Genomic DNA, 12,733 nt, shown 5'->3' on the forward strand with positions numbered 1-12,733 from the left:
GCCTCACACAGCAGCACCCCCGCCCCATCAGCCACACTGACGGGAGCTATATAAACTTCACTGGCAGGCCCTGTGCAGTTCAGAAGATTCCAGAAGACAAGTTGGGATAGTGCCGACTGCCACTATCTTAAATCCAACTTTTGGGGGAGGAGGCAGGACAAACGGGGTGCACAGATTTGTTATTTCTTTTTTGAAATCAGTATTTCTTACAGGGAAAGACCCTTCCCTTGTAATCACATTTTTAGGGCCTCACTATAAGAGCTTACTGGAGTAGGGGTCCTGGTTGCTGGTTGTCTGGAGTATCTTTGCTGGACAAGGGTGGGGTTTGCCTCTGCAGATTTGAGCAAGTGGTTTTCCTTTCATTGGACAAAAGGATCCAACTCTGGGGTGATTGATCAAAAACAAAAAAGACTTTTGGGGGGAGCGGCAAGGGTCACGGGGCTGGTCTTGCCTGCTCTAGTGTGTGTAGCGCCCTGGGCATCGTGGATGGGACAGAGTTGAGAAAGCACATGGGGGCAGAAGTATGTTCAGGAAATTACACAATGATAATGATGTGTCAGGGACCGGCCTCTTTTTTCCTTTCTTTTTTTTTTTTTTAAGCCAAATTATTTCCTTCTTCCTCTTCAGCACAAGGCTAGATTTCATTTCCCAGCACCTCTTGCTTTAGGTGAAACCACATGACCGACGTGACCAGTGCGATGCAAGAGGTGATGTATGTCCCAGTCTGATTTTCACAAACCTTCCACTGGAGTTTCGTTCTTCTGGAGAGGCCAGGGTGGAAGAGGCAGCCCAGCAGGCCAAGTATGACTGTGGCATACATAGTGAGTAAAACTTCATTGCGTAAACAACCTTCACTGAGATCGGGGCTTGCTTGACGCTGCACTGGTGTATCACATGCTCGCGTCATCTCTACACCACTCACATTGGGGTCAGAGCACCCTCACTGCGGGGATGGTCTGCACTTAGGATGCTGAGCAGCTTGTCCAGTTTTTACTGCTCGATGTCACAGCCCTCCCCACCCTGCCCTGCCCCAGTCGTGATAACCAGAAATGACTCCAGCTGTTGCCAGGTGTCCCGCAGAGCACAATCGCCCCTAGTAGAGATCCTCTCGTCTCTCCTTGTAACCGACGCAGCTGCACGTTTGGAGGGACGCAGACTCCACGTGGGCACAGCTAAACTTATGTCTCATCTTCCTCCTCCCATCCCTGCCTTCACCTGGTCCTTCCTCAGATCCCTTTTCAGTGAAAACCCACCTGAAAGGATCCTCCCTGATGCGCAAGGGGTTAAAGCACAGCACTACAAAACTAGCTGCAGCCACTGCAGCCCCTGCAGCATGAGTTCAATCCCCAGCCAGGGAGTGACCCACGGGGTGCAGCAGACCTCCCCTGTCTCCCACAGTCTCCCCCAGGGAGCTGACCCATGGGGCGCAGCAGACCTCTCCTGTCTCCTACTGCCTCCCCCAGGGAGTGACACACAGGGGAAACAGACCTCTCATGTCTCCCTGCTGCTCCCCTCAGCAGTATATTTCAGTGGATCTGCCTGTTCTGCTCCCCATGCTGTCTCTGTGATTCTTCTCACTCTTGCACCTCTGGCCTGCACCCCAGTTCTTGTGTGCATAAATAGGTCTTTTAAAAAGACACACATTCCCCAGCCACCTCCTTGCAAATACTATTGGCTCCACCATCAAAATCCTTGCCCTTCCTGTTACCACCACGTTGGTCCAGTAACCCAGTGTCCATGGGTGAATGCATAAACATTGTCCATCCAGACAGTGCGATATTATCCAGCCTCCAAGGACAGACCTTGAGGAGGTAATGCTCAGTGCAATAAACCAGACACAAAGGACAAAGACTGAATCCACCCCCAGGAGGTCTCCGGCAGAGCCAGCTCCATAGACAGCATCAGAGGAGGGTAGCGGGGCTGGGGGAGGGCGTGGGGACTTGCATTGAGTGCGGACAGCACTCCAGCCCGGGAAAGGAAAGTTCCAGATCAGATGGCGAGGATGGTGGCACCACAATGCCCCAGCACGCGTAATGCCACTGAGCCATGCATTCACAAATGTTACGGTGGCAAATTGTGCATTATGTGTATTTTACCACTATTTAAAAAAATTCAAGTAGCAGCCAGATCCAGCATCTTCTGCAGCCTCAGGTGCTGCCGGTGTGCTTGTTCAGGGCAGAATTGGTGCCTCTTTTGGAAAGGAGCTGAAGACACTCCGGCGCTCACTACGGCTGGTGAAAGCCCCAGGAAGGAGCAGAGTCTGAGTTAAGCAAGGATCGTATCAATTTGAGGGTGGTGAGGCAGGACGGCTTGCGCTCCAGGTAAGATTAAGGCACATACCACTTAGCAAGCTGAAGAGACTACTGCAAGTGGAGCGTTTGTCAATGAGGCCATCAGATTCCGATTGGACTGGGAGCTGATCGATGAAAGACACTCCTGCCGGGCTGGAGGTGGCGGCAGAGATGCTGCTGGTGAATCGAGCAGCAGACAGGAGCCGAGAGGGCCCTGCTGCTTCACTCCAGAACTCTGTTCCACCAGACCAAGAAGAGGTTCCCAGGCAGAAAACCACAGCTTGGTTCCGCCACAGCCTGCCCCGACGTGTGTGTTTTCCTCTGCTCTTTCCTCCCTCTGCCCCCCACTCCGTCGTGCGTGAAACAATTGACTGTCGGGCCCAAGAAAACGTCCTCCAGCCCCTATGCAGTGCCTCCGTCCTGGGCACTGAGCTAACCTTCCTCCCTACGCCTCGGTCATTCCTCCCCACCGCCGTGAGTTAGGGGCCATGGTTAGCCGCCCCTGTCGTGCAGATGGGCCCGCTGGGGCGCAGGGTGCAGTGCTTCTCCCAAGTGCTTTCAGCCAGCAGCACTGCCTTGAACCACTGCCTTGCCATGAACCACTGTGGCTGTTCCTTTTATTTTTTTAAGATTTATTGATGCACACAGAACTGGGGTGCAGGCAGGTGCAGGGGGTGGGGTGAGAGGATCCACCAGAGACACAGTGGGGAACAGAACAGGCAGATTGACAAAGTACACTGCTGAGGGGAGCAGCAGGGAGACAGGAGAGGTCTGCTGCACCCTGTGGGTCACTCCCTGGCCGGGGCTCGAACTCGTGCTGCAGGGGCTGCAGATAGCCTCACAGTGCTGCCTCCCACCAGGGAGGCCCTCAGTGGCTATTCCTGCTTTTCCTCTAAGGCGGGGCAGGTTGCAGGGGCATGCAAGCGGCTGGCCATGCTGCCAGTAGGGATGGCGGAGCTGGGTGGGACCTGGGTGGTCTGAGTGGGCCTAGCACCGCAGGCCTGACTTCTGCCCCAGGAGAGCCGTGGGGCCTGTGCTAGGCTTCAGTCTTCACTGGCTTCTCTTTGTCTGAAGCTCAGTTTCCCTGTTGTAAAGCTTCAAAGGGTGCTGTGGAATCAACCAGGGATAACGGCTACTAGGGAAGGGTGAGGAGGTCAAAATACAGACTTTCTGGGCCTTGGGTTTCTCCTAAATACAGTAGGAGAAAAATATTACCCTAAATGCAGTATCATATTTAATAATAATAATAGCTCTATCTGTTCGTATTTTATATCTTGACACTACTCTCTGGTGCCCATCATTCTGGGGTGGGGGCATCCTGTGTACTGGGAGGTGTTGAGGAACATCTGTGACCCCACTCACTTGAAGCATCCCCTGCGTGACACCACAGATGTCCCTAGATATTACCCAGTGGACCCCCAGGGGCAGGATTGCTCTGGGGGAGAGCCCTGTCCTTGTAATGGGTTGGAGGCCTGTGTTAACAGACCTGATCATAAATGCTAATGGGGTTCTGAGCCCCACTGTTCATGTGCTATATATGACCTTGATAGAGTCACTTGCATCTTGGAGCCTCAGTTTCCCCATCTGCAAAATCCAGACCAATCAGCAATCTGCGATGTGCATAATCCACACCCGCCAAAGTAAGTGTGATCACTCCCCAAGAGGCCTCGTTACCCCCGCTGGGGTCTCATGGAAGATTCTGACCCCGGCACCCTGCCTGCTGGCTGCCTCCCCTGGGCCCCAAATTTAGGGGGCCACACAGCCAACGCTGGGAACACTTCCTGTGCGGTGGCTGGTGGTGCCCGCTGGACCAGGTGGGCCAACGAGAGAACACAGCTGGAGCCGCCTCATTTCCTGCCTCAGGGGCCCCCTCTCAAGGTCTCTTGCCCCCACCCCCAAAATAACACCCCCGGAAACTACACTGCCCTCACCAGCTGCAGCCTCCAACTCAGGGGACGCAGGACTAGGGGAGGGAGACCCCCCAGCAGCTGCTACTGTGGCGCCTGCCCCCGCTGGGAATCACCCCCACCCCCTCCGCTGCCACCATCAGGCATTCCAATCCCCAAGGAAGTGACTGGCAGCTCCAGGGTCCCAGAGACTGGAGCTAGAGCCGCGGGGGAGGGGGCTCTTCTGCGAGGCTGGGTGACAGGGACCCCCTGGCTCCCAAGGTGCCTCCAATTTCACCTCTAGTGCCGACATTTTGGGGAAAGGGCTGGTTGCCAGGACGACAGCCCCCACCTCCACCCAGGAACAAAGGGGCAGCCAGCACAGCCAAGAACGGCATGTTCTTTCCCCGCCAACGTGACTGCCACATCCTGGCAGCTGGCATGCGGAGGGCTGTGCCCGGAGCCGCCAGGCCCGGCCACCCCAGACAAGACTACTGGGTGTGGGGGCGGCTGGGTGGGCAGCCACAGCCCCAGGGATTTAGTTCCTGGTCAGCTGGCCCAGGGCCTCTGTTCTTCCTGTACATTCTGACAAGGAAGTCGCCCGCTCTTTGCAGGACTTCAGAGGAGGGGTCAGGGTTCCCTGCTGGATGGGCCACCATGGCCTGGGGGACAAAGGCCATGTGGCGGCTCCTTGCTCTTCTGACTCTGGACCGGGCATTCCAGGCCTGGGGGTACCCATGGGGTCCTGCCTGGCCTGGGACTGGAGAACCCAGGGGATGGTGGGTCTCAGAGTAGCTCCCCTCCCCCAAACCCGCCATCACCCGCAGCCATGTGGGGGGGGCAGCCGGCAGCTGGCGCCATGAGGGCTGGGGGGCGGGACGGGCCAGGGTCTGCATGTTAAAAGACCCCTGGCTTCCCACAGCGATGGGCCTGGAGGACAAAACCTGGCCTTCTTTGCCTCCTGGCCATCCAGCTACAGTTGGTCAGACTGTCCACTGACCGGCTGGAGCGGCAGCATGGGGAAAGACAAGAGCAGGCCTGTCCTGGCCTGGGTTTAGGATTGCCAGAAAAAATACAGGACATGCAAGTAAATGATTCGTTGGTTTTTGTTTGTTTGTTTTTGTTTTTTAGTATAAGTATGTCCCTTGTGATGTCTGGGATATACTTGTGTTTAAAAATTATATTTCTGGTCCTCCCTGGTGGCGCAGCGGGTTAAAGCACAGCACTGAGAAGCTTAAGCCACTTCTGCATGAGTTCGATTCCGCCTGCCCCGGAGGAGATCCACATGGCGCGGCAGACCTCTCCTGACCCACACGCTGCTTCCCTTTAGACCCCCTTGTCCTTCCAGGCTAATTCTATCTCCACCTCTTTCCTGACATCTACCCCAGGCAATATTCTCCCTTCCCTCTGCCTGCAACAGCTCTCCAGTACCTTCACCTGCTTGACAACTCCCCCCCTCCTCTCCAACATTCATATCTTAGGGCTCAGATTAGATGTCATTTCCTCAGGGATGCCTTCTAGGGACACCCCTCCCTGCACCTTCCCATCATCGCCTGTTCAATGTCCATTTACCCACCTGGTCACCCGTCAGCACTCCTTCAGGCTCAAGAGATCCAGGGTACATAATGCTTTTAGGGGCCCACAATGGTTTCATTTAAATTTCTCTTAAAATCGAAAGAAAAAAAAAACACACCAAACTGCAATGCAATTGGAAAAGTCATCTGTAATAATTTTTTCATGGAAGGAGAGCCCTTAAATGGCAAAAGTGCTTTGGGCTTGCAAGAATCTTAATGTGGCCCTGGTGGTCCCATTTGTCTCCCCAAAGGACTGAGCATGGGGAGGGTGAGGTCCAGACTGGGGGCCCGGGGCTCCTTAGCATGGTCCCAGCACACAGCACGTTCAGCAGGGGCAGAATATAACGACTGCACATAATATAGTGACTCACGTCGTTCTCACCGTCACCCCTGTCCTGGCTCCCGCCTCATAGGAGATGCTTGATAAATGGGTGGGTGGGTGGTCAAGACCAGCAGATGGCGCAACACCTGGATGGGGCAGAAAACAATCTGGGATCAAACAGCGCCATCTTGTGGCATCGGGCGCTCCTGCTTGTCCCTCTCAGGCTCAGCAGGCACGTTTTCTGAGCCCTCTGACAAAGATGGAGAGAAGGGAGGAGAGGAGGGGGAGAAAGAGGGAGGAGAGGGAGAGAGAGTCCATCAGACACAAAGACCTGGAAGACAGACAACTCAGAGTCCAGATTCATGGCACCCACTTACCTAAGAGCAAGTTACATGGGCTCTGATCCTCAGTTTTGTCATCCAGAAAATGGGGAAGATCATGATCAGACCTTAGTAATTTAAGACAGAGCTCAAGATAGCCTCCCGCGCTGGGGCTCTCTATAGGAGTGTGGCTAGGCCCCCTGCCCCCAACTGAGAGGTGACAGTCTCCATGTCAACAAGACTGGAGCAGAGAAAGGGACATGGGTGTGTGGGGGGGAAGGTCATCATCAGATTGAGCAAATAAAAGATGCCTAACTCAATTTAGATTTCACTTCAACGGCGTCATTTTCCAGTATATCCCAAATACTGCACGGAATATATTTATTTGCCAAAAATTCAATTCAAATTTAACTGGGCACCATCCTGTATTTTATCTGGCAACCTTAGCTGGGTGGCAAACAGGAGACTCCCACTCCTCCCCCAAGGGATAGATACAGTCCTAGTGGGGGTTTTTTGGTCCAACAGTCTCTAACAGACAACTTACTTCTACAGCCTGGAATCCCCTTGGAGCTGGGACTCTGAGGTTTGGGCTTATAAAGAATGCTTGAGTGGGAGGAGGAATGCCAGGAGCAGAGCTTCAGGAAGAGGTTGATCCAGGAGTCAGAGAATCTAGGGCTTAGCCCCTGCACTGCCCCTGACGGACCATCTCTGGGTCTCAGTTTTCTCATGTGTAAAATGGGGATACTAAAGGTAGATGTAAAGTTGGGGAGACTAAGTGGCCCAAAGTGGACCAAGAGGGCAGGAGGCTCATGGAGGTCACTGCACTTCTGGGATTGAAGCTGCTCATGCAACTGGATCAGATTTGGCCCAGCCTCAGGCCCAGGGTCAGGAGCACAGGGCCTCTTTCTCCCGGGGTCGTTAAACGTGTCTGTTCTCACAGATGCAGCTTGGCCACACAGAAGTGGGGGGGGCCAGGGAAACTCAGATCGCCTATTGCTTTCCCTTCCCAGGACGAAATGAAGGACCCTTCAGCAGGGAGGGGGCGTCCCTGGCTGGATTAGGTGTCACACGGGGGCGGGGGGCTCCCGTTCCTGGCAAGAAGGGGGGTCGCTGGTCGCGGGTCCCAGGCCCCGCCCCCTTTGAACTCACTGGCGGCTTCAATGTCCCAAGCCAGGAGGGGGCGTGGCCTGGAGGCAGCGGGCCCCCCCTCCCTTGGCTTTCCGGTTAGTCACCACCACGTGCCCGGGCCGTCCGCCCCTGGCTATAAAAGCCCGCCCCCGCCCAGCCCAGTTTCCAAGCTCCTTCTGAGGTTGTGCGCGCCGTGCCCTGAACGTCCCGCTGACTGGTGAGAGGCGGGGTGTCCGGTGGCAGTGTCGGGGCTGGGTCCCACTAGTCCTGAGCCCCCCTCCCGGGGGGGAAGGGGCGGGGAGGGCCTTCCCGTGGTCTCCACGAGGGTCTGCGGCCTGGGGGTGGATCTCGGCCTGGGCTGTAGGCCCCTTTCTGCGCCTCCCCTGACCCCGACCCCCCCATCCACCCAACTTGTGGATCAGGCTCCCTTCCTAGGACATTAACGGGACGGGGAGGGGAAGGTTGGCATCGGCGGGGGGCGCTAAAGAGCCCCTTGGAGCCGGCAGTGTCGAGGGTGGAGGGCTATTTCCGTCACCCCAAGCCACAGCCCTTTAAATGTTAGAGGTGTCCTTGCTCTGCTAACGCAGTTTGGAGGCTGGAAGCCTCCCTTGCCGCTGAAGCCCGTCTGTGCCGGAATTCCGCCTCCTGAGTCTTCAGAGGAAAGACCCCCTGCCCCCTCCGACCAGCGCCGACCCTTCTGCCGAGCAAAGCCATCTTCCTCCAGAGGGACTCGCCCCTGGGTCTGTGCCCTCCTGGCTTCAACTTCTGCCCCGCCAGACGCTGGCGAGGTCTTGAGCCAGCCCCGCCCCTTCCCTTCGGTGGGTGTGGCCAGGGGCTTGCACAAGGCCTGCAGTGTAAGGTCTACTCTTTATCTGAGTCCTTGGGACCTTTGGCAGGGCTAGAAGAGGGGCCTCGGTCTCTGGGAACTTTACAAGTTGGCTCTTAGCAAGCCCCGGCTGCAGCCGGTTTCGGCTGGTGCCACGCAGACCCTGCTAGTTCTGCTGCACGAGTTGCAGGCTGTCGCCCCTAAGGATTTTAATGGGGTGCTGGCATCTGCACTGGCCACTCTTGGTTAAACTAGGTCCAGGAGGAGCTGATGGGCATGGGGGTGGGGGAGAAGGACCTCCATGTCCTGCCCACGCAAGCTCAGACTCCAGGGAAGGTGAGCAGAATGGGGGTCTCAGGCAGATGTGCCTCCTGGCCCACTAAGCTGCTGGGGGTCTCTGTAGCAGGCAGGAGGCTCATTCCTGGGTGATTTCACTGTCTACTGGAGAGGAGTGTTCTCTTTGTTGAGCATCCACCAGGTGCTGGCAGGGAGCTCGCCCTAGAGTCTGCAGGATTTTGTCTGGAATAGTTGTCCCCACTTTACAGATGAAGCAAATAAGACCCCGGGGCGGGGGAGCTCCCCCTCCTGGGGAAATGAAAAAACAAAACACCTGGTTTGAGCTCCAGAACTGGCTCTCTCAAAATACCAGTGTTGCTCAGCTCTGCTTGCCAGGTGCAGCGCCTCGGCCAGGAGCCCAGACTCCCCCTCTCTGGGAAGGAGCGCGCATGGAGGTTCTGGGGCTCTGGGGCTCACCCCAGCACTGCTTGAGGACCCAGCCTGCGGGGCAGGTTCTTTAGCCTTAGGCTAAATACTACCTTTAGCCTCTTGAGCACAGAGCATGGGTGTGGAATCGAGTCTGCTGGGCCAGGCTGATCTCACCTCACCTGGCCAGGAGATGGAGTCACTCGTGACTGTCATCTCACCCAGGCTGATCTCACCTCACCTGGCCAGGAGATGGAGTCACTCGTGACTGTCATCTCACCCAGGCTGATCTCACCTCACCTGGCCAGGAGATGGAGTCACTCGTGACTGTCATCTCACCCAGGCGTCGTTCCTCACACCCGCACTAGCTACACGCTCAGGACCTCCCCAGACCTCCCCACGCCCTTACTCTGACTTGACTGGGGCAGGTATGGTCACTCTTCTTAAGCTCAGCTTTTTGGGGGAGAGCAGGTAATGCTACCTACCTGATGGAAAATCAGAGAGGTGCCCTAGGACCTGACCTTTCTCCCTGAAAGGTGGACACTGTTTTCCTTTCCTGTTTCCTTAGCAATTCTATGCAAATACGAGCAAAAACTTCCCATTCATATCTTTTGGCGCCTTCTTTCTTTTTTTTTTTTTTTACATTTTAAAGGACAAGCTTACCAGGAAAGGAGAAAAAAAAAAAAAGGAGGGACACCCCCAAAGTCACGGCAGGCAGGAGAGCGCATACCTTGGTCTCCCAACAGTGTCTTGGTCCTGTGAAGACATTCCCTTTCTACGCTTTAGCCACCTCCCTGGGCTACACTTTATTTTTTAAATCCCCTTCTGTTGGGCAAAGAGGGAGTTTCCAGTGTCCTGTGACACATGCATGCATACCCCTGCCACGTGGCAGCACAGGTGTGGATGGCTCCCCAAGAGAGCTTTCTGGGGCAAAGGGGAGAGGCCTCTTGAAACCTGGTAGCTTACTGGCAAGCTGCTCGCCACAGAGGTTTTGCACGGTGGGTGACTCCCCGCTGGTTGATGTAGGTGAACCCTTGGAGGGCTGTGCTCAGACTTTGCCCCTCCGTGTGGCCCCAGGACCAGCTGCTTCAGCCCCGCCTGGGGTGTGATAGAAGGGCCCTCGGCCAGCCCTGGGACAGCCCTGCAGCGCGTGTTAAAGGTCAGAGGTGAACTCTAGGAAACGGGGGTTCCGAGGGCAGGTGTGGGCCCAGCTTCCACAGGAGTGGGACTGGGGCGAGGTGGGCTCTCCCCTGACAAGTCCACCTGTCCGCAGCGCCTGCTTCGGAGAGATGTCTTCCAGCGAGGCGGAGGCCACCCCCAGTGCTCATGTGACAGCCGAAGAACCGGCGCAGCAGGTGAGGGAGCCGTGCCGTCTGTGGAATGAAGCCTGCGTGCCAGCGTGCCCTGGCAGGGAGCCAGGGAGCTGCTGGCAGCCTCTGGAGGTCAAAGGGTATCTTTTTAAAGAGTTGGGGGACGAGTCATCATACCGACACTCACAGGGACCCCACCAACACATGGGGTCATAGAATTGGGACCCTCTAAGGCTCTTGGATGCAGGGGCGCAGTGCTGTTTGAAACTGCCTGTCTGCCCTCCAGCCAGATGTCCAGTGTCGAAGTTCCCGTTGGGGAGCTGGTCCCTATTCTCCCTCCCCAGTTTAAATAAAGACCCTTTTTTATAAATGCCTTTGTGCAGGTACATGTCAGTCACATACCTGATGAAGGGTAAGGCTCAGTGAGCCTTTTTCCTTTTAAAATTTATGTATTTATGCATACAGAACTGGGGTGCAGGCCAGAAGTGCAGGGGGTAAGAGGATTCACCAGACACAGAGTGGGGAGCAGAACAGGCAGACCCCCTGAAACACACTGCTGAGGGGAGCAGTGGGGACTGCTGCGCCCTGTGGGTCAGCTCCCGGCCCTGATCGAACTCAGGCTGCAGGGGCAGCGGAGGGCTTCCTAGTGCTGAGGCTTTACCCCTGCGCCACCAGGGAGGCCCCGCGTCGGCTCCTTTCCCTCAGCACTCTGTCCCCAGGTTTGCCACCTGCCAGAATCCCCCTGTGTAATGGCTTCCTGGCCTTGCCCACTCCTGCTGTGCGTTCTTCCGAGACGCGCACGTGGGCTGCTTCTCCATCGTAGCGACCGTGGATCATGCTGCCGTGGACGTGGGTGTGCACATGTCCTTTCAAGGCTCTGCTCTCAATTGCTTTGGCTTTCGACCCAGAAGTGGAATTGCTGGATCCTCCGATAATCCTGCTTTCGACTCTGGAGCAGCCGCCGTCCCTCCCACAGCAGCTTCGCCCTGGGCCTCGCTTCCAGCCCGTGCCTGGGGCTTCCGTTTTCTCCGCATCGTGCCGATCCTGCTGCTGTGTCTTAGTGTCTGAAGGGCGTGAGGTGGCGGCTCACTGCGGGTTGATCCACGCTCCCGGGAGCACCGGCGACACGGTGGCTTTTCACGTACCCACTGGCTACTTGGAGGCTGTGTTTTTAGTTACAGCGATATCACGTTTTCTTTATCCGCTCACTCGTCAGTGAACTGTGAACGTTGGCGTTATGATGAGGCTGCTACAAACAAAAGCCTCCGCACTAATGTTGTGTGGACACGGGTCTTTCTGATTCCTAGCGGTGGGATTGCTGGGTCCTGTGTCAGCCTGTGATTCACTTCCGAGGAGACCACGTGACTTGATGGGTAAATCCTGGAGACACAGGCCAAGGCCCAAACCTGTCACTCGCTGGTTTTGTGAGCTGGCGTGACTTCCGTAAGTCACCTCACACCTCAGTTTACCTTCCATAAAATTGGAATAACGCTCTTCCGGGACTGGAGACGAAGCAAGTCAAAGTAACTTCTCGTGACAGTGACGTTAACTCTCGCCAGGGCCTTTGCACACGTGACCTTCACAACTGCTGCAGGAGGGACTGAGTCTCCGGGCTGCCGGGCCACGCTGCTCGGCTCCCGTGCGGGGAGCCCCGCCTGGCTCCATGTGTAGAGGAGCGGGGTGGCCATGCATCAGGAAATTTTTTATTTACAAGGTCAGGCGTCCACGGCACATGATCCTATAAAGAATCAAGTACCCATACTCACGACAACCTCCCTCAGCCCCCTGGGATGGGTGCTGCGTGAAACAAGTCAGTCACAGAGGGACACACACCGTGTGACCCACTCACAGCAGGGCCCGGGAGTCGCATCCGGAGAGAGGAGGTGGCCGCAAGGGCCAGCGGCTGGGGGAGGGGAGGGGATTCAGTGTCTGATGGGGACAGGTCTCCACTTAGGCGAGGGGACGCAGTTTGGAGACGGAGGGTGCGGAAGGTCCCACAACAGTGTGAATGTGTTTGATGCCACTGAGCTGTCCCTAGAAGTGGTGAAGATGGCTGCGATGTGAATTTTCCTGAAAGCGACCCAAAAAAAGCATGGACACGTGACTGGGTGGAGAAGCACACGCAGAGACCACGTGGCCATGCTGTGGCGTGAAATGTCCAGAGAAGAAAATCCACAGGGTCAGACAGCAGATCAGTAGTCCCTGGGGTCAGGGCAGGGGGCGCGCCGGGTAACGGTTGCAGGTGCAGTGTTTCTTTCTGGAGTGATGCAGAAGCTCTAGAACTTCTGGAGGGGGTGTGTGCACAACACTGTGAATACAGACACCCTCAGCTGTTTTGGGTCTGGGCCCATGAAGTGAACACCCCCATAAAGTG

General features: G+C 56.1%; 1 protein-coding gene across 2 annotated transcripts in view; it reads left to right on the plus strand.

Annotated features, from left to right (window-relative positions):
* Positions 1–7,703: 7,703 nt before the first annotated feature.
* The window catches only part of PLIN3 (perilipin 3), a 16,459-nt gene continuing 11,429 nt past the window's right edge, over positions 7,704–12,733 (plus strand). Inside the window, exons 1-2 of one of the 2 annotated variants that reach the window (XM_004689326.2) lie at positions 7,704–7,738; positions 10,323–10,404. In XM_004689326.2, coding sequence (XP_004689383.1) covers positions 10,339–10,404 — 66 coding nt within the window. In that variant the 5' untranslated portion in view covers positions 7,704–7,738; positions 10,323–10,338. Of the gene's footprint in view, positions 7,739–8,108; positions 8,340–10,322; positions 10,405–12,733 lie in introns of those variants that run through there. The other variant, XM_012729502.1, reaches the window with a different exon arrangement.

This window comes from Condylura cristata, unplaced genomic scaffold, assembly GCF_000260355.1.
Source record: "Condylura cristata isolate star-nosed mole 26May11 unplaced genomic scaffold, ConCri1.0 scaffold00025, whole genome shotgun sequence".
NCBI classification, from domain to species: Eukaryota; Metazoa; Chordata; class Mammalia; order Eulipotyphla; family Talpidae; genus Condylura; species Condylura cristata.